The 21142-nt window shown below is 49.8% G+C and overlaps 2 protein-coding genes across 6 annotated transcripts in view; one reads left to right on the forward strand and one right to left on the reverse strand.

Moving 5' to 3' along the window:
* The window catches only part of POU2F1 (POU class 2 homeobox 1), a 174277-nt gene extending 162636 nt beyond the window's left edge, over positions 1-11641 (forward strand). For all 4 annotated transcript variants that reach the window (XM_026509458.4, XM_048225450.2, XM_044387954.3 and 1 more), the window contains one exon: positions 45-11641. In XM_026509458.4, coding sequence (XP_026365243.1) covers positions 45-355 — 311 coding nt within the window. In that variant the 3' untranslated portion in view covers positions 356-11641. The remainder of the gene's footprint in view (positions 1-44) is intronic.
* A 3836-nt stretch (positions 11642-15477) lies between these two features.
* CD247 (CD247 molecule) overlaps positions 15478-21142 on the reverse strand; it is a 69310-nt gene continuing 63645 nt past the window's right edge. Inside the window, exons 4-8 of one of the 2 annotated variants that reach the window (XM_057315507.1) lie at positions 20568-20648; positions 19154-19186; positions 18309-18365; positions 17322-17363; positions 15478-16107 (exon numbers count right to left, since the gene is read on the reverse strand). In XM_057315507.1, the coding sequence (XP_057171490.1) occupies positions 16042-16107; positions 17322-17363; positions 18309-18365; positions 19154-19186; positions 20568-20648 (279 nt within the window). In that variant the 3' untranslated portion in view covers positions 15478-16041. Of the gene's footprint in view, positions 16108-17321; positions 17364-18308; positions 18366-19153; positions 19190-20567; positions 20649-21142 lie in introns of both variants that reach the window. The other variant, XM_026509456.4, reaches the window with a different exon arrangement.

Raw genomic sequence — 21142 nt, forward strand, 5'->3', positions numbered from 1 at the left:
TAACGTTCTCCTTTCTGCCTGTTTGTGGGGGGTTTCATCTATAGCTCTTGCCTCTGGTGGCTCTCTTCCAATAACATCACTGGATGCAACTGGGAACCTGGTATTTGCCAATGCAGGAGGAGCCCCCAACATCGTGACTGCCCCCCTGTTCCTGAACCCTCAGAACCTCTCTCTGCTCACCAGCAACCCAGTGAGCTTGGTCTCCGCCGCTGCAGCCTCCGCAGGGAACTCTGGACCTGTCGCCAGCCTTCACGCCGCCTCCACCTCCGCTGAGTCCATCCAGAACTCTCTCTTCACAGTGGCCTCTGCCAGCGGGGCCGCCTCCACCACCACCACCGCCTCCAAGGCACAGTGAGTGGGGCTGCACGGGGCTGCCACGAGCCTCTTCCACTCGCGGCACGATCGGGCTGCCGGCCACGCTGAGACTGCAAAATGTGATTGGCTTCCTCTTGCCATGTTTCAGCAGCAAGGGAAAGAAGGGAGAGAAGGAGAAAAACGCATACAGGAAAAAAAAAAAACGGATGGAGACAGGACAACATTTGCCTAATTTTGTAATAAAACACTGTCTTTTCAGGATTGCTTCATGGATTGGAGAACTTTCTAACCAAAAATTTAAAAAAAAAAAAAAAGCAGAAACAAAAAATCAAAAACAAACAAACAAAAAAAGAAGTGAAAGGACTACTTATCATTTCCAGCAGTCATGATGACAAGTTAAGGTGGGTTACCAATTCCAATATAGGAAGGGGATTTCTTGTTTGTCTAAATTTCTTTTTTTCTTAAAAAAAAAATCATTTTTATGGGTCTGTTGTACAGGCCATTAAGTCATAACAAGGTGTTTATAATCGTATCAATTGTGTTGGGGGTTCCTTTCTTAACTGGTACAATTTAGGCAGGCCTGTATTACTGTATCTCTATTATTATTGTTGTTGTTGTTATTGTTTTTTATATATATATATAGTTTGGACATGTTTATCTCTTGCTCCTGGATCCTGTTTCAGTGAGCTCCCACACTGTGGGGAGGGAGGGTTTGGGGGTAAGGGGAGACTTACGTTCTTAACTGCGGGGAATGTTCTTGCTGGTTTCCTTCTCCTTGATGACTCTTACAGAGGTGCTAGAAAATTATTTTCTTTTGCCACTTATGCAAGAGGCTTGGTGCAGAAGCTGAAGGCTGTGTGTGCAAACACTCCCACTCCACACACGCCCCCTCCCCCCATCAGGTGGTGCCTTTGGAGCACTTTTGTGTAGGAAGGAATTCCTGCTGAACTGTAGCTCTCACTCACCCCAGATCATTGAATGACCCTGAGGCCCAGACCCTGCGGGACCCGGTGCTGCCTCGGCTGCTTTCCATGGGGACGGCCGTGCGCGCGGCAGGGCAGGATCTGGGCCCGAAGAGCAAAGACTACTGCAGACCCCAGACTTGGCGGTTCTCCTGATTTCGTATCTCCTGAAGAATGCTCCTACTGTTGGTGTGTGTGTGTGTTTGTTTCCATTTTGTGGAAGTTTTTCATCCAAACTTCCTTTCATTTCCTTGGCAAAGAGCGAATTGACTTACTGAAATTGGGAAACTCCAACCTTCTCTTGTTTTCTGAAGGAACTCCACTAGACTCTTGCCATCAATTCTGTATTCCCAAAGAGGTGTGATGAGAAGAGTCTGAGGCCACCACCTTTTCCTCTGGCCGCAGACTTCCTTTTCACTGGACGGCGCGTAAATTCCTCTAACCCTGACACTCTCCTTGCTCCCCCGACTGGAGAATGCACTTCCTAGCTGGGCCTGGGGTCTTTAGAACCTTTGAAGGACTTCGAGCAGGAACTTTGCACACACCTCAAGTGTCTCCTTGGCTTGTACTATAGTGAGGCTCCAGCTAGGTAGGTCGCAATGGCAATACACGTGTCGCTGTACAACGTAGCAAGGCATTCGCTTCTGGAATTGTCTTCAGGGTGTTTCTAGACTCTGTCAGTGAGCCCGTGGAAAGGAAGAGTTTGTGGAAGTAGATGAAGAGGAATGAGGGTAACTTGGAAATTCAGTTCCCCTTTCTGGCAGCGTGCTATGATTGTAGTGTCTGCACCAGAACATGTCCCTGAAGACTGGATCACTGCAGCGTGGCTCATCTGAGCTCCCCTTCGTGTCGGAGGTCTGGGTTCCCGTTTGGTGTCTGTGGGTGCTTGCTGATGTCTCTGGTGGCCCAAGACTGCGTTTGCCCCCCTTTCGAGCTGGGGTCTGAGAGAGGGTGTGCAGGTCATTCTCGTCCTGATGACTCTGCTTGTGTCCCCAAGGGGGCTTGGAATCCGTGCGCTTGTCTCTCCACGGTGTCGGGAAAGGCAGTGATACAGACGCCGTGTGGACGTTTCTTTGTGATCATCCAAGGGGGAGACCGCACCTTCATAGTAAAAGGCCAGAAACAGTTTTAGTCCCTTTGTTAGTTTTTCTTTTGTTGCTTCTGTCTTCCTGTTTTATTTCACAGAGTATTTAATGATCAACCTAAATTTCCTCTTCTCACCCTTCACCTTCCCTAGAATCCCTCCAAAATCAGTGAACTGCAAGCAGGGAAACTAACAGATGTCCATCCACCTTTTTTATGTGTGGTGTGTTTTTTTATGTTGTTGTTGTTGTTGTTGTTGTTGTTGTTGTTGTTTTTACTAAGCTTGAACCAAAGTCAATTTTTAGCAAGCTGCTGTACTAATGGACTAGTTTATAACGTGCATTTCAGACACATTGAGGAAATAGATGCTACTGACAATTTCTTTTTTCATTTGTCTTTATTAATTTTATATAAAAGTTGCTGCTTGTTTTCATCGTTTATGTTGGTAAATTGTAATATCCTCTGGGCAGACCTTAACTTGATTTTAACTAGTTTATTTAGTTTGGTGTGTAAATAGAAGGGCAGTGTCAGTTCCTAGTTTCTCTCCTCTCATCTTGCTGTTTCTCTGACGTAACTTAAGTTTAACCTTTATCCTGACTTGAGGTCTCTAACTTCAGTCTGTGCAAATGGTGTTCGGGCTGTCAGTAATACTGTGGCTGCCCGTCAGACCGAGTCCCTCCCCTGGGAGCAGTAAGTTAGGAGGAAAGATTCAGGGAGGAAAATGCTGATACCCACCATTCTGGATTAGTGGTTATAGCATTCATTTCCCGAAATTGCTACCAAAGGAAGCGTGGAGTCCTCAGGGACTCACACCCAGTGAATTCAAAGGAAGGACAAGGAAAGGCTGTGCTTGTTTGTTTTCCTGTGTGGTTCAAAAGATGCTCCCTTTCCCAAATAAGATTCGCCAACAGACTTCAATACTTTAGAAGCTAGTAAGCTTTAAACGTCGTACGACGGTCTTCTGCTCCCGGCCCTGCCTGTATTCGCTGGTCAGTCTGGGATAAGGGGATTCAACCTCTGTGTGTGTGTGTGTGTGTGGATCACTTCATGAGGATAAACCTTAAACCAGCATAAAACCTGTGTTTAAAAAGAAACAAATCCTCAGACAAAGGTAACTTTTAAATTTTTTCTCATTTTTTTCTTATTTAAAGACAAGTTGTAAAATGGAAGGTACATTTGTACACGTACGCGTGAAACACTAAAACGCTTTGTTGATGGGTGTTCAGCTTAAAATCACTCCTCATCACCATCCCTAGATATTCTGCTGGTCATACTGCTTCATGACCCAACCTTCAGTCCTTTTTTACTTTATGTTTTTTCTTAATCATCTCAAGAAATGCTTTTTGAATTGAGTGAGTCTCCTAAGCAAAGTTACTCAGACTTACCTTTTAACCCCCTTATATGGGAGAATCTAGAAATTAAGGGGGCCATTTGGTCAAAAGAGGTGTTTGGCAGAGTTTCTGCGTTTCTAAGCGGATGGACCAGATAGGTCATCATAACTCATTGTACATTCTTCTTTTTCCCTCCCTAATGATTATGCAAATTTTATTTCATCCCTGACTTTGGTGAATCCGTATTAAACCAAAGACTAATTCCGAATGCATCTATAGTGATACTCTGTTTGCCCTGGTAATGGGCCCTCCCTAGGGAGTGGTGAATGTAATTGAATCCTGCTTATCACAAGCAGCGCAGTTTGGTTGGTTTTTTTTTTTATTTATACCCCGTATGAAGCTGAAGGACAGAGCAGAAAGACCTAGAAAAGGGCTTCTCGTGGGAACAATATTAGTGTTCCTGATTTAAGAAATAAGTTGAGTGCTATATTAGTTTAAGTGGTTTCTGAAACTATATAGGCAGCTTTTTAGAATTTAAAAAAATGTTCATCTCTATTACCTGACACGAGACACACTTCCTTTTATTTATTTGGTAAGAAAGACCAATACCATCCCAGTTTACTCAACTTATTACTCAAGATATGGAACCAAAGGAATCCAACTTTCATTTGGTGTAGGACCATACCTATCTGTACTTCATGGTGGCATTATTAGAAATTAACAATCCTTTTTTTTCTTTTAAGGGAAAATAGGTTATAATTAAAAGATTTTTAGTGAGATTATCATGCCGTTTTGTTCTACAAAATTCATTCACTGTTGGGGGAAAAAAGCACAATTATACCTCTTTTTTTATATTATTTTGTCCTGTTCTCCCTCGTGTAAATGGGAAGGTGGGAGAGACCTAGTCTGTTTTATCCAGAAGCACAGACATTGGGTGATGCAATATTTAAGGTCAGCCCAGTCTTTAACATTAAATTTTCTATTTAAATTGCTGGGAAAGCTGGATACATTTGCAAATATAGGAAATCATTGCAGATTTTTAGCGTTCCAATTCCTGATAGTAAACATTGCAGTTAGTCCATAACAAACACTCGGCTTACAGAAGAAACTCTTAAGTTCATAGTCTAGAGTTGTTCCCACCCCTTGTCATCCTCACAATACTTTCGTCACCCAGAAAAAAAACTAAGAGAGACGGGAAGGAAAGGGAGAAGTGCCGGTGGGGAGAAGCGCACGGGCAGCAGGGCTGTGTAAGCGGTGAGGGTGAGGCGCGCTCGGCCTCCTGCTGGCCGTACGCTTGGGGCTCTCCCCTCAGGGGCACCCCCAGGTCAGTCTGCAGCTTGATAACCCTCAATTAAAGAAGAGCCTCAACAATTCAGCATGAGATTTTGGCCCAGTACTTTTTCATTAAATCAGCATTTAAATTGATGAATTTAAAGTTTATTCCTCAAACCATGGTTATTGGAGCTGAAAATGTTAAGAGACCGTCCATGCGAACGGAGAAAATGACTAAAGTCCTGAAATTTAAAGTTATTCAAATGGGCAAGAATCAATGGATTACTTTGACCATAACCATTGTGAGTGCGTTTTTGTGCGGGTGTGCGAAAAGCCCGTCACGTGTGACACTGTCCATGTAGTCATAGCCCTGGCCATTCTGAAGTCGTTTTCCGTCTTAAAACATTTTGACGACGACACTATAAAGTGGTAAATCTTCCTTAGCCTTTACCTTCATTTTTGAGAAGGAAAAAGAATCTTTTGCCCTTCTTTAAGAAAAATAACTAAGATCCGCTGTGACGCAGGTTTGCATGATGGCGGACACAGTACGAACGTGAGCTTGGACAGGCAGAGGGTAGATAGGCCGCTGTTATCACTAAGAGCGGACACTAATCCTGTTCCGCCTCATTCTTGTCTTAATCCAAAGAGATTAAATGCGATACCCCTGAGATTTCCAGTAAGGTATTCGAAAGGATTTCATTAGGAGAGCAGGGACTATGTTATCTCTCAGATTTGTCCAGTTTACACCCAGATTTCCATCCGGTCTGTGAGCTGTTGCTGTCTTCTGATCGTCCTTATTCCTGAAGCACTTAGTTCCTTGTTTTGACTCTTCTACTCTTGGCCTTTTTCTAAAAGCAGTAACTTGAGTGAATCTTACTTTGAGTCTGTGTCCTGGAGCTCCTTTCCCTCTTCCTTCTCTTCCTTTTCTTTTTGAACGGTGATACCTTAATCTGTGAGGGTAATGCTGGTGGGTAACAGCTAGCTTCTGGCACCTTCATAAAATACCTCAGTGTAGCTTAGCATTGTTGCAGACCTGGTTTTAATCTAAAAACCAAATAAATAAAAAGAAGAAAACTTTATAAATAGTGGAAATAATTCTAGCTGTAGCATTTAGCTGAACTGATGTTTATTACGATTGATAAACATGATCGATGCTGTATGTCTTTGGGATCCTGTTTATAGGTTACAGTTTATAGGGTTAGGGAGGGTTCGGGTGGGGAGAGGAGAAGTTGATTATGTTAGAAGGAAAATGTTGCTCACGTGTGTCTGTTTTTCCTTATTCCTGTCTTGCCAAAGGAAACTTAATTATCCCTGTGATGGGTTTGGGATTCACTGGCCTCTCTGTGGTTTGACGTGCATTGCAGTGTGTGGTGGTGGCGTACAGGTCACACCTGGGTTGTCCTGGAGGTTCAGAGTCCCCCAAGACATTTACATCCCTTCCTATGGTCGCCCTTGCCCGCCAGACCCTGCCGTCCTCTCCTAAGGATTCATTACCTCTCTATGTAGCAAGAGCTTAGGCAAAGGATGAATGTGCGGATATCTGGGTGTGCGGTTGAGAAATAGAGGCAGAAGTAGACATGCGCCATTTCATTTGGAGAGGAAAGATGAGTGCGTGATGTATCGTACTCGAGAATTAAAGTAAAACAGGTTCTTTTCGTCACCCTCTGTCCTGTTATTGAATGTTGTGCCAGTAGCCCAGCATTTGAAAACCCTACTTCCTTTTTTCATACCAAGGCTAATTCTGTCTAGACCAAAAATGCAAAGAGAAGTAAAACCAAACCAAGCAGTTGAAAGCCAGTCTGCTTGCCTCACACGTGTGGTAAGGTGTGACCTTTAGGGATTGGAAGGTCGGTGAGATTGAGGAGAGTGTTGTTGGTGGTGGGAATGTGAATGAGAAATGATGCTGGTTTAGGAGAAATTGAAGAGCCCTTTCTGCCCAGGCAGACAGCCTGTGACTGTCTTGGCTCCCCACGTTCAGATACAGACGATATCTCCAGAAAGGTTATTTTTAAATAAGCCATCCATCTCACAGAACTTGAGTGGGATTTGGTTTGGATACCAAAGACACTGCTATGTCATTGTTTATTCTTAGGTTTTCAAAACAGGCAGAATAGGAGTGCAAGGCTGAAATTTGGAAAAAGCTGTACCTATGTCTCTTTCCTTTTCCTCCCCCCTCTTTTCTCTCCTCCCTTACCCACTTTTTGAAGGAAGTCTTGTCAGTTATCCTGGCTTTGGAAAAGAGATCGATTGAGTTTTCACCCTGCCGGCTCTGTAAAGATGGATAGAGTTGCTCAGCGTAGCCGTGATGTTCTTAGAATTGCTGGCAAATTGGGGGGAGAGCAAAAGGTGGGGAGTAGAATTTTTTTTTTTAATTTCCCTTTACCTAACACTTATAAATAGAACCGGTACAGCCTCTCTGAGTTCAGATGATACCCAGATGTGCCATCTCCGTTCTGTCACTTGTAAGGGGTAAGCATTTTCAAGAGCACGGTTACGTAGAAAACCAAAAGACTTTCCTTTACTCTCCCAGGGAGCCGTATCTTTCCAAAATGGTTTTGTACATGAGTTCTAGGGAGTTGAGAAGTTCGTTGTCTTGGGGTACTATTGGTGGGACACAGAAAGATGGGACATTCATTGCTCTCTTAATATTCTGTCAAAAACTGATCAGGTTGCCGAACTTCATGAAAGCTTTACTAATAATCTGATTGTTCTGACATTATACACAAGTGGTATTAATATTGTGTGACTTTTCAAAATGCTAGATAGGTTTGTAAGTAGGTAATAGGGATATCGAAGATAAGAGCACTCGATACAGACGTTACGGAAAACAAGGTGTGCGTGATGGAACACCGCTTTGAGCACGGAAGTGAACCTGGCCAGGCTGGGGAGGGAAGGGGCAGTGTCTGGTTCTTTCTGTGTCCCTGCATCTGCCCGTTCTGCACAGGGCTCTGTCACCCGGCACCACCTTCTGGGTCAAACCCGGGACACTGTCAGAAAGTTCAGACCCCAAAAGTAATTTACTGTAAAAAAACAACATTGAGGTCTGCTGCAGAGTTCCCCCGTGTTTTCTTTACTTGTTCATCCTTGTTTTCAGTCAGCCACAACCTGACGAAAGCAGCTTCTAAGGCTTCTTTAATAACCCGGCAGCAGCAGTGAGTTTTAGCATGAGATCCCGAAGTCTGCAGGCAGACAGCCGGGTAGAGCGCTGGGTAAAAACAGGAGACATCCACACACTTCTTTCAAATTAGAATCTCCTTCGAATGAAACCGTGAGAAAGGACAGAGCCCCGTAGAGGAAAGAGGATGCTTCCACAGAGCCCTCCCGGTGTCTTCAAGTCTGACAATACAGCAGGAAAGGAAATGCACTTTCAGAGGCTAAAATGTAGGCAGTTGTGTCAGGAAAGGCCGTGGGTTGTAGGTGGTGGGGGTGCCACGTCTCTCGTTCTAGTCCTGCCCGGGTCTGCAGAAGGCACGGACTTTCCCAAGAGTCTGATGCCAGCCTGGGTGTATTGAAAACTGCAGACATTGGGGGCAGGGGGTGGGGGGCACAGGGAGGAGGGAGCATAAGACTTTGCAGCCCTACAATGTCAGTCGTGTGGTGCCCCCAAGACAAAGGGAGAGCCAAGACAGACTTCTTCCAGCTTCTCACCTCTGCCTGAGAGAGCATATGTGCATCCCTCAGTCCCCGGGAGGCAGGTCTCCCTCTGCAAGGGAACAGACGTCCCCTCCCACACACCAGACCAGCGGCGTTCGGGTTCCTTCCTCTCTGGTAGTAGCAAAGGCTAGGTGAGTAAGTGTGGGCCTTCTGCCCACCTCAAGTCCAGGAGCTGTCGTATACCTCATTTCTAACTCATGATTGAGTAACTTGCTTTAACTTGCGCTAAAGCCTACAGAGTTGCCAAGTCTGCCCTCCCTCCTCGAAGTCGTGTTGAACTCTGGCCTATAGCATCACGGGACCTGCAGCCTAGGGTGGGACCTCCTGAAGCCTCTGAATGTCGCTGCTGAAAAGCTACTGCAAACCGAGGGCAAATTGCAATCTTCTCTTTCTTTTTGTTGCAAGGGGTCTTCACAGGTCTCTTAACATCTACTTCCCCCCACCCTGCCTTCAGGGGCTGGCCTGCTCTCCACGCCCCCACCCCACCCCACACGTCAGAGTTTCCTGGTGGGGTGGAGGCCATCCCCTTCCTCTCTGAGGCCTCAGGGTTCTGCTTCTTTTCAGGACTTTGGGTGGAAGGGAGAAGACACCAAAGGCTCCTTCAAGCTGACTGCTGCATACACATTTCACTTTTTTTCCTTTGACATGACCAAAAAAAAAAAAAAAATCCAAATATTTAAGTTTTTATTGTTATTAATATTATTATTATTTGACAATCTTGTATCCAGTGGGCTCTCTAGAAGCTGCATCCCCAGCCCTTTCACCTTTTCTTTGAATGTAGTTCCCAACCTTCGACTCCCACCCCGAGTGTTAAAAGGAAGCTTTGCCAGGTCTTAATACTGCTGCTATAAGCCAGGGGAGGGTGGTTTCTTTGTTTTGTTTTGTTTTGTTTTTTAAATTTCCAGCCAAAACCAAAGATTCCTTAATGATTGTATAAACTCAAAACAAACAAAAAAACCAAAGAAAAGGGAAGTCTTCAGCATCAATCCAGTCTGTGGCGTCCTGGCATTCAGAGGAGTGAGGCTAGGGGTGGGGGTGGGGGCCTCTGACCCGTGGGAAGGGCAGGGGGCTCTTTTTTACATGTTTTGGGGTTTGCAGAGGGGCACCCTCAGTCGCTTTGGCTCTGGCCAACTTGTGAATGTGCCGTGGAACAAATTGGCATTTCAGCTTTTCCAAAACAGTAGGCAAGACGCCATCACCGTGCTTATCTACCGAATGGCAAACCACAGCCACCTCGGGGGCTTAGCACAGGGACTGGGGGGGGGAGGGCTGGGGGCTGCCGCTGGATCGCTGGACCCACAGAGTGGGGGGAAGTTGAAGACACTGGTGCAGGACTGGCTGCTCTGCTGGGTGCTTGGACCTCTGGGGTCATGACAGTGAGTACACGCCAAGGTGCCCTTCTGAGCCTTTTCTCTTTTCCTTTACTGGAAGTGCTTGGAAGTGGCTGCCCTGTTTGTGAGAAAACACGCAGAACGATTACCAAGCTTTTCATTTCTCCTTGCCGTAGTTGGTTTCCTTTGGCAGCACCACTGTGCAACTATGCATTGTATCTCTCAACCTTTGTGCTAGGTAGATGCCTGTGACTTTTTAACTTGGGGGGTGGGGGGGTTGCAAATGAAGGAACTTTTTACATGGATCTTTTTAATCTCAGTTGATTGGGGGAGGGGGGTATTTGGTTCTAGGGTCATACAAGCTCTATCCCAAAGCAAAATCCAAATGTTAATAATATTAGCCTGATGCAGATACCAAAGATGATTTCTTTCCTGCAGAACCTTAGACTTGTGTATTAAGTACGATTACCCAGCACTTGCATTAGTCTAACCTCAGTAATTCCAAAGCTTAGATGTATATTTTGGTATATTTCTGGGATATTAAAAAAAAAAAATGTCGTTTAACTTGTTTGTTTCAGTGTAATGCTCTTAAAGTCATAGCATGAAAATAACTGAACTGTCCTATTCTTAGTAGTTTGAAATAATAGTATTTTTGTATGTTTTGGGTGTGTCTATGTATGTATTAACATAACAGTTTTCACTGCCTAGGTGTTCATAATAAAAAAGAAAATGAAAAAGTTCTGAGTGTACATAATATTCAGTAATAAACTTCACCAGGTTCAATTTGGATTGCATATTTGCTGATTGCTGTTCCCAACTGGGATTTTGTTTTGTTTTAAAGAGACAGTGATGGTGTTTTCCTAAACACTTTTCTCTCTCTCTCTCTCTCTCTCTCTCTCTGTCTTTAAATATCTTAACTCCTCCTCCCCACCTTTTTCCTTTTCTTCCTTTTCTTTTTTCTTTTTTTTTTTTTTAATATTGATTCAGGGGTGTTTTTCCACTGTTGTCAAGGGAGAGTCATAAGGGGTATTGGCCCCTTGGCCTCCCGAAACTTTGTTTTATGTACTTAAGTTTAAAATGTGAGTTTGAGTTCTCTTTTGTGGAAACTTAAGATGTGGTGTAAATGATTCTTTCCAAAATTGTCCCGCAGCTTTAACGAGGCAGTGACAGTTTCCAAGCAGTTGGCCGGGAGTCCTTTTACATTGCTCCTTAGGTAACTTTGCAATCTGGGTGGCTATCCTGTAGCCTCACTGCCCCAGAGTGCCTGCTTAGCCATTTCCCCTCGGATAGGGATGTTTTGTAAGAATCTGCTGATAACTTGGATTTCGGGGGACTTCGTTATCTGGGCCCCTGGGAAACACATGTTTTCTTGATTTCAAAAACCCAAAACACAAGCAACTTTACATTTTGGGGAATTAGCTGATGTGCCTCCCAGAGGCCTGAGGAGGTTGGTGGGGAATATGAGCGGTGCTGTCTCTTTAAAAGTGCCCTTTACATGATTCCCCCTCCTGGGGCCTCCTGCAGGGGCTGTAGGCTTGGGAGAGGTTGCTAGGTGACAGTGAATCAGAATGAAATGGTAGATTTTGTGTAGATGCATTTGTCTGCTGTAATTTTTATATATATATTAAACTTACTGTAACTGTACAGTTCGTTTCTGTTGTAAAACATCATTAAACCATTTTCCAAGTGTTTTCACATTGTTGGAGTTTCCTTGAAGTTGTTGTCTTGCTGTTCTGGGTGCTTCCCGCACAGAGGGTCATGGAAGCCTTCCCGTTCTTTTCCCCCAGGAGCTCCCAGGAGCTCCCAGGAGCCCCAGGCACTTCCAGCACCTTGGTTCCTAGCCCCCCCCCCCCCCCCCCCCCCCCCCCCCCCCCCCCCCCCGCCACCCTGGCTCCTACTGTGCGCTTCTTCCTGTGCCCCTGGGGGGCGCTGTGGCCAGCACACCTCTCCCTCCCCAGACCCTCAGGGTTTAGGGGGGCCCTGATTCTATTAGCAGTAGTCTCAGTCACACACACACACACACACACACACACACACACACGGGCTTTGTGTGACCAAATACACGGGCCCTTGACTGGTCCTGCAAGAGAACTCTCCAGAGCTCCCATTTCACTTGTGTCTTTGAGGGCAGACCTGATATTGAACTTGACTTTTCCACATTTACTCTTTACACTCTTGTGCGCCCTCCAGCCTTCCCCACCGCATCCCGAACACCCGCTCTCTGGGGTTCTCTGAAAGGGGCTAGTCCTGGACTTGGCATCTGGTTCTCCTGTCGGAGGGCACACAGCTTAGCTTAGTAGCTCCCCCACTCCGGCTTAAACTAGTTCACATTTAGTGTCTTAGTGCAATCCGCTGTTTGAAAATTTGAGTCTTAAAGTGAATTTCCCACAGAGAGCAAACTTCAGCTTGGTGGAGAGGTTTCAGAAGCATTCCTGTCTAACTGGTAGTATGTGCGAACTGAACCTGCCCTGTGTGCTCCTTGGAGGAGACAGCTGTTGTCTCAGACGTGCTGGCCATCCTCTAAAGGGCCCAGAGTGGGAAGGCAATACCAGCTCTTCCTCTCCCCTGCTCCTACCTCAAAGAGCTCCTCGTTCGTTACCGTCCACCCCTTCTTGTATTTATAGCTTGCGTGTTAAGTTTGGGGGTTATTTCCTTAAAACGGTTCGGAGTTTTTAATAGAAATCCTCTGTTTGGTAGAGACAGTGGCACGCTCACTAGCATGGGAAAGACTGATTCAGAGAGCAAAACCCATTTGTCAATCCTAAAGAATGGGGCTAAAGTACTGATTAGGTCATTACCTTGTAGCCCTTTTTAAAAATGTGGTGACGTTCTAACCCATTTCTGGTTGGCATCTGGCAAGCTGAATCACCTACGCGATGATGTGAATAACGTCTACTCTTACTGTTGCCTTCTCTTCTCCAAACACTAGGGCTTGAAGTTACAGGACATACATCTGTAGTTAGACCTCAGTCCTAGGTTCACAGAAATATCCAGTGCCAGGCAGCCAAAATGCAGCAGGAGTTACTCGTGAACAGAACAAGATCTACAATTGAACAGCGTAACCATATGGCCAGGCTGAGTCCCCTTTGCAGCTGTCCTCTTAGCTTGAATGGATCACCTGCCCAACCTGGGCTTCAGTGACTATTCCGTTTATAAACCAGGAGCCTTGAGTCCTAGTCCAGGAAGAAGAAAAATCGATCAGAAGTAGCCACATAGGCTTTAGTGACATCAAAGTCATGACAGTTGTGAAAAATACTTCGGAAGCTTCCATTTTGATTTATGTACACACACAGAATGTTTTGGTCCCTCAGTGCAAGTGAAACGCCGTACTTCCTTGGTCCTAAAACATATCTTGATATTGTAACGCTTAGGAAACAGGGCTGCATCTTGCAATGGATGTTTATGTTAAGAGTTTGTTTTTGTTTTTGTTTTACTTAAAATAAGTTGATGGCACGTCTTCCACAATCAGTAACTTCCTGGGACGGAAGGAATCCAGTTGTGCCTTGGAGAGAGGACTGCCAGACCCGAGGAAGGGCAGGAGCTTGGCGGTGCCAGGGACCCCTCCCCTTGGCCCTTGGTTCGTTCCCCCAGCTCGGGCTCAGCTCTCACCCAGCTGGCGTGGCTGTCTTGCATGGGGTCCAGTAAGTGTCCTCACCCACCCACCCAGGTCAGCTGCAGCACCCACACCTCGTCACCAGCTTTCCTTCCTGCCTCTTGAGTCAGATTCTTGATGGAACTGGGTCAAATTCTTAATTTTCAAGCCAGCCATACGGGTCACGCAGCCTGTATATAACTCAGCGGACCTTGACTAGGTCTGAGGTAGGAGGCTTACTCACTTTGACTAAGAGATGAACCCAACCTCAGGTTTTAAAAAGTCCAGTGAGTAGAAGACAAAGAAGTAGCAACCCAAAAGGGGCCATCTGTTGTCTTGGAGTCAAGGCAGCTAAAGCCATTCGATATCATTTTCCCATTCCATTGCCTGGTGCCCAGTTCACCTAATTGGGGCCAGCTGTCCTCAGAGGCTTCCCCCACCCATGAAACCTGCCCCCCTTCCCCAGCCCCTTGCCGGACTCTGTCTGTACCCCTTCCCTGGCACCTCCCCCTCCTGCCTGACCCTTGTGTGCCATGACCGGCCATGTGACGCTGCTTTTTCTGTGATGGAATCCAATGGCAAAATTTTAAGTCCCTAACTCTGTGGTGGCTCTTTATCCTCCCTGGTAGCTTGCAAAGTGCTGGGCACAGAAATAGGTAGGTGCAGAGGGTAAATATTTGTTGAATGGAATTGTATTCCCCCTATGAGGCCAGGTTTCAAATAGAATGCCTTGTCTTCGCCAGGTGTTACATGTAGGCCTAGGAGAGATTCGAGTCACTCCTGCTGGAATCCCAAATGCTCGGCGGCTTGTAACAGCCGTGACCTTGGGTTTTTTATCTCAAAGTCTACCCGATATTAATTGGTAGCTTGATGAGTTGGGACCTCTTTTGCAGCCACTACATATAGAGAGAACCTGACCTAAAGAGGCCTCTGCCATCCCCCAGCCCTCCCCAAACCCTGCAGACTGGCGGTTTGTGCCGTGGCGTCGGCGGCCGCTCGCAACTCCCAGACACCCTCTCGGCTGATAGTGGCTGCTCCGTGGCCGCCCTCCACCACGTGCCCGACGTCTCCCTGCTGGCCACGGCGCTGGGAGCCCTGCACTCCAGGCTGCTTCCCCGGCCCCTTCCCGCAGGTGCCTCCCGGGCCTGGCCCAGCCGACTGCACCTGTGCCCACCTGCGTGTCCCAAGGAACCATCGTGCCCTCTGGGAGTCAGCAGTTTCGCCCCAGGGCAGCGGCACCAGATGGGTCGCCCCACACGGGGCGTTACCTGCCGGACTGCCGAAATTAAAAGAAAAAGCATTTTCACCAAAGCGTTTATTATGCAGATGAGAAAGTAAGGCTTTAGCAAACCAGTATAAATTAAAACCTATCAGAACAGAGAGGGTCACCCACGACACCTTACACAGCACAGTTCCCGGAAGTCAGCCGAGGCGATCCCGGAAGTCAGCCGAGGCGATCCCGAAGTCGGCCGCGGCGGTCCCGGAAGTCAGCCGGGGTGATCCCGGAAGTCAGCCGGGGTGATCCCGCCCGCCACCGCTCTCGGTTGTCTGCAGGTCCGCGGGGACGGCCGACTTCCACTCAGAGTGCGAAGTGAAGGAGTGCCTGGCAAGAGTGTGGGCCTGCCCCTTCCCTCGTCCCCACGCTTCGTGCGCACTCTGCAATGGCCCTTCCTACGCGCTGTGAGGCCAGCCTGTTCACACCTCGTGTCCCCTGTGCGAGTGTGAGCTCGGTGAGGACGGTGCCCAGAGTGCCCAGCCCACAAATGCTAAGGTCTATAAAGGGGAATGTATGCCTGATTGAAGGAGCGCCCCTTCCGGGCTGCCCCGCCCCCCTCCCCGAGCTCTAGCTGAGCCTCCATCAGCGCCCCCTGCTCCCCTTCTTCAGCCGCCCCGGGCTCCCGTGGACCCGCACAGCTCTCCTCCCCTCTCCCCCTCCGCCCGGGCCTTTCACCGGCAGACACGACAGCCCCTTTGCACCAATGACAAGTGACCTGGAAATGACGCAGGTTGACCACAGAAGCCAAATTTACAGCAGGAGCAAAGCCACTCAAATACTGACGGAACAATAAGGCTATTGGGATATGTGCTAACATCTGGGGTTCCTCTGGGGACTCGACAAAACAGGGACGGAACACTACTGTGAGAAGGAGCGTGTACCCGTCTCCCAGGTAAGAGCCCGGGGCCTCCAAGAGAGGGGCCCGTCCACAGTCTCCAGTGAACCCCAAGACCCCCCAGAAGCCCCGAGAACATGTGGCACTCACAAAGGACTCTTCGAGAACAGGGCCATAAGCCTGGCGGAGCGCACTCCCCTCCAGAGTCCAGGGAGGATGGTTTGGAGTTGGATATGACCAAATGTTACAATGCGAAGCATCCAGTTCATAAGAGGGAATACTTTGGTGGTGGAGAAATAGGAGTGAACTGGGTTATAAATGCTTTATCCTGTGTCTTGAACAATGGGCGTGTGCGGGTCTGGCCCGTGGTTGGTGACATGCCTGGTGTGGTTAGCGAGGAGGCAGGGTCTGCATGTGGAGGGCATCATAGGTGTCCTTGGTGGCCGTGCTGAGCCCCTAGTGAAAGCAAATTGGGAAAGGAAGGGGTCAGGAGCTTGGGGAGGGCACTAGCCTACCTAGAGGCCAACAAGTGGAGTGTACCCCTCAAGCAGCAGGTGGGGGCCTGGACCCAGAGGGCTGCGGGAGAGATGCACCCTCTTCCCTGCCCAGGATGGCCCTGGAGCAATTCCTTTCCAGCTGAATTCTCCCCTTCTTCCCAGCTTCCCACGTACTGAGCCCTACCCTGCGTGGGCCTAGAAGAACTTCCTGTTGGATCCAAGAGGAAGCAGAGCACCCCCATCCCTGAATGCTGAGTTGCAGTCAGGGTTTGCTCCAGAGAGTTTGCTGTCCCTGATATCTGGGCCTCCAGGAAGCCAGGGCTTGTCACCGGGAAAGGTGGCTCCCTAACCTCAGCCCTCCTCCCCCAGCCTCCTTTCCAGGCCACCCTACTACAGTTATGGTCTTTGTCCAGGAGCAGGGACGCTGGTCCCAATCCCACTGGAACATCTCTCCCTGGTCCAGAAGACAGAGCAAAGGAACATTCTGGGGGCCCTTTTGACATCATTCTGAACTCGGGCAAGCTGGGCAGCCTGACACGTTGGAGTCAGTCAAGCAAGCTGTGAAGAGCCCAGGGGAGCTAGAAGTAGCCAAATAAGAACCCGCTAGGGATTATATTTTAGAGAAGTAGGCTGGGTATCCTTGGTTTGCATAATTTTTCACACTGATTTGCATAAACCAGGCACCTGACTATAACAACATTTCCTTTTTAAAAGTTATTATTTCTCTTGATTTTTTCCCCCTTCAATTTTCCCACCCATGCCCCCATCTTATTAGGTCTGAGGATACGGGGCAGAGCAAGGCTTCTGGTGAGGGCCCAGAGCAGCGGAGGGAGAGGCAGGAAATTGCTTGTGTCCTGTCCTTTGCCTGCATCAGCCCTCTGGGCAGCTGCTGCTTATCTGTGGCCAGTGCCTGGGGGCTCCCATGGTCTCCTGGTTGGAGCCAAATCATGTGCTTGGATGGCTGCATCGCAGCCACACCCCAGGGCCTTCCTGGCACAGGCGGCACTGGGACCTGAATTGGGGCCTGGGGTTTTTGCCCTGCCCAGCTGATGGCAAGAGCTGGGTGCCACCAAGCAAGCAAAATGGGGACTCTAGCCTTGCCCCTGATTGGATGGCAGCACGCAGGAAGGGAGGGCCCGCGGCACAGGCCAGAGGCACCGCATCAGCTCTTACCTGGTAAAGACCATCGTGCCCCTTCCCTCTCCGACGCTGGTTCTGGGGGAAGGAGACAAAAGGGCAGAGAGTCAGTCAGCAGCGGCCTCCTGCTCAAGGCCCCAACTCTCGGGGCCCCCAGAGAGTCGGAGGTGACCATCTCCTAGCTGGCACCCCTGCCCCTGAGAGAGAAGGGCCCTCGGGCCACTGGTCAGACCTGACTCCGCAGGTAAGGTGAGGACTGGCTTCGATGGGGCCCAGATTGGCTCTGCCCCACTGGTGTGCTCAGAGACATCAGAGCCCTGGAATCCCGGGTCATGGGAGCTGGCCATATTGCCTGCTGCTCCCAGAGTTCCTGGCTCCTCATCAGTGCTCACTGGGAAGGACAACCACGTGGTGTGAGCTCTGGCCACAGAGTCCACTCACATCTGGGCTCCCCTATTTACGAGCTAAGGGACCTGGGGTAAATCACTTCACCTCCCGTGCCTTGCAGGGCACATATTTCTCACTGGGTTATTGTGGGGATTACGTGAGACCACCTACCCGGCAAGGCACTGACCAGGCCCACTTTGTGGACACATGACCTACGCAGTCTCTGCTCTCACCATTTGGAAATTCTAATCTTTTAGAAGCAAGGGGCCCTGCATTTTCATTTTGCCCCAAGTCCCAGAGTCCTAAGCACTGAACACAGCATGGCACACATGAGGCACTTGATAATTATTGATGGTGACAGATTCCACTTGCTTTTTACAAAGCTTAGCGCGTCTTAGAATCTAGACTTGGCTCCTGAAAGAATATCATCTTTCCTCACTGTCTTAGGTGCTGTCAAGTGGGGAAGAACTGGGTCACCCTTTGCCCCTGGCAGCTACCACGGGGCTTCTGCCGGTGATACAAGGAATGGCTGCGAATGGACGGGACAGAGGCTGATAGCAGGCACATCTCGAAGGTGACGAGGGACTCCCTGGGAGCATTCCCACCCTGACCCAATCCTTGGGAATCAGCACTCACCTCGCCTTTTATCCCAATCTCACTGTAGGCCTCCGCCATCTTGTCTTTCTGCAGTGCCTGGAAAAGAGGGCATGGGACACTGATTGTACTAACTCATGCAGAAAACAGCGGGCTTCCCCACAAGAGGAAGCCTCTTGACTTCCTAGCTGGCAGGGAGCTCGCACAATCAAAGCTCCAGTCCTTATTCACACAAGCATCTCTGTCCACAACCAGCTCCAGCCTCACCCTTCTCCTCAGCCCTTTGGAGCCTTCTCTGAGCCGCCAGCCCTTTGCACTGAGCTGAGAAGCTCAAGTTAGGGTCGAAGATAAAATGTGGAATTCTAGCCAAAGCACATGAATGTGGACAATGCAAGGGCTCACCCGGAGTCCCCAGAACTGTTTAATTGAGCAAGTTGTCTCTATGCGGCTAGCGTCAGGGGCCGTGGGTCCCTGAATTGCAGGAAGGAAGAAGAGGTGGCTCTCCTTCATGGCAGGCCCCAATCGACGGTCTGAAAACCACAATCAGATCCGCACCCAGGGGGTGAGGCTGACCTTCCAACAAGAGGTGACACTCACGAAAAGACTCCAGCCTCTAGAAGCAGGAGCCCCTCCGACGGGCTGGCCCTGCCTGACTTTGCTGTCCCCCAGCGCCACCTACAGGGAACGCCCGCAGCAGACTGGGGACGGAGGGGCGAAGGCAAGCTTCCTAGGAACAGCCAGCCCCTGCAGGCAGCGAGCCGAGCCGGTGAGACGTGGTGCAGGAAGGTGAGGGTCCAGTGAGGCACAGACGCGGGGCAGGGAGCAAGGCCTTCACCCAGAGCCCTCCTGCAGCTTTCTGGGGGCCACAGACCACCTCCCGTACTCACGTTGTACACGACTTCATGAGGATTCCTCTTCCTCTGCTGGGAAAGACCAGGCGCAGGTTAGAGGTGGAGAAACAGGGCTCCGGGCCAGGAGAGTTGTAGCACCCTCCCCGCCGCCCCCCTCCTCTCACCCTGGGCCACCTGCCTCCCCTCCCCCCGCAGCCCTGCCCCCATCCCCCCACCCCCACCCTCACAGCTCTCCTGTGGCTCCTGCTTCTTAATGCACACTTGCACACTCCCTGGAACACTGGCTTCGCCCCCCTGCAGGGCCTCCTCAGCCCAGCCCTGCCCAGGGCAGGCCTCGGGGGTATCTGCCGATAGCCAGTCTGTGTCCCCTTGCAGATAGAGTGCCACAAGTGTCACCAGCTTACGAGTGGCAGTTCTGGCTGAAAAGGAAAGGTACCGAGTACCTTCACCTAGAGCAGGGCCAGCCACTGCCAGGCAAGCCCTAGTGACCCCTCCGTCCCCACCTCTCTTCACCCCTCCTAGTCCAAGTTAGAGGAGGAGAGGAGAGCTGAGGCTGGAGGGCAGGGGCCAAGGAAACTGCCGGTGTCTCCTCCCCACCCGTTAGCTCTTGCAACAACAGCCCAGCACAGGGCTCAGACAGTGTGGAGGGGGCTGGTGGGGGGCAGGTGTGACCAGAAACACCAAGGGCCACAGGCACTGTCAGGCAGCACTACCCTAAAAGCTGGGCAGCCTGGGCCTTTGGGCTGAACCCTGCCCTTTTTTTTTTTTAAAGGTTTTATTTATTTGAGAGAGATAGAGCATGGGGTGGGGGAGGGGGGGGGAGCGGGACAAGCACTCTCCGGGCTGACTGGGGAGCCCGATGAGGGGCTCCACCCCGGGACCCCGAGATCATGACCTGAACCAAAGTCAGATGCGTAACTGCCCAAGCTACTCAGGCAGGTGCTCCGGAACTCTGTTCATAAGAGGACCGTGCCCTGGCCTCGTCCAGCCTCCCCTCCCCACAGGGTGTAGAGTTTGCAGCCAAGAGAACAGAGCCACTAGGAGCCATCTCCAAGGGGTACCTGAGACCCAGAATTCCTTGTCCAATGGCCTTGGGCCTTTCCTGTATAGACCTCTTCATCAGATCTGTCCTTTTGGGGGGCAGACAGCCCCCCCACCCCGTGCATCTCAGGGTGGCCAAGCAGTTTAAGGGGAGCTGGGTGGAGCTTGGTCTCGAGGGCCAGAGTGCCACATTCATGTATGGGAGGTCCCCTGCGATGCAGAATGGAGCCCAGGGGGAAGGAAGAGAAGGGGATGGAAGGAATGGGCCTCCCCTGTCCCCAGGCCCCAGGTCCCTTGCATGTTAGGACAGAGTGTGCTGGTAGAGTGCATGGGCTCTGAGGAGCCCTCTCCTGGCTGTCCCGCTGAGCACACACGCACTCACACACACAGGCGGAGAGGAATACCCTACCTGCTTTCCTCCCATCTCAGGGTCCAGGCCTCGTCTCTTATCCAAAACCTCATATTCCTCTCTTCCTCTTAGATTGAGCTCCTAAAACAGAAGAGCGTCAGAGACAGGAAAGACACCCTCACGAGGGCTGGGCCGGCAGGACTGGGAGTCCCCTGTCTGCATGGTGGCTCTCAAAGAAAGGAGCAGGGACTGGGGTTAGAGTGAAAACTGGGCCATCTGGGTACCAGCATGTCACAGAGCATCTCAGAGAATATGTGTTACCATGACTCGTGTATGTGTGTGTGTGTGTGTGTGTGTGTGTGTGTGTAAATAGATTCGACCCAAGTCCCATTGCACAGAGTGAAATCTCTTCCCTGCTGCCTTGAAGACCCACTGATCTCCCCCCCCCCCCCCCCGCACCCGCAGCCGGGCCCCTGCCAACTGCAGGCAGGAGGGGCTCGCTAGCCAGGGGCGCCTCGCATCAGACTGTGAAAGCGCGGCTCGCTCACAGCGCCCCCGCGCGGCCGGGACAGTCACTGTCCCCGTGCGCGCCCTGAAAAACGAAGCCCTAGGAGGTTCGACACCTGCCGCCGGGA

This window comes from Ursus arctos, unplaced genomic scaffold (assembly GCF_023065955.2).
Source record: "Ursus arctos isolate Adak ecotype North America unplaced genomic scaffold, UrsArc2.0 scaffold_2, whole genome shotgun sequence".
Lineage (NCBI taxonomy): Eukaryota > Metazoa > Chordata > Mammalia > Carnivora > Ursidae > Ursus > Ursus arctos.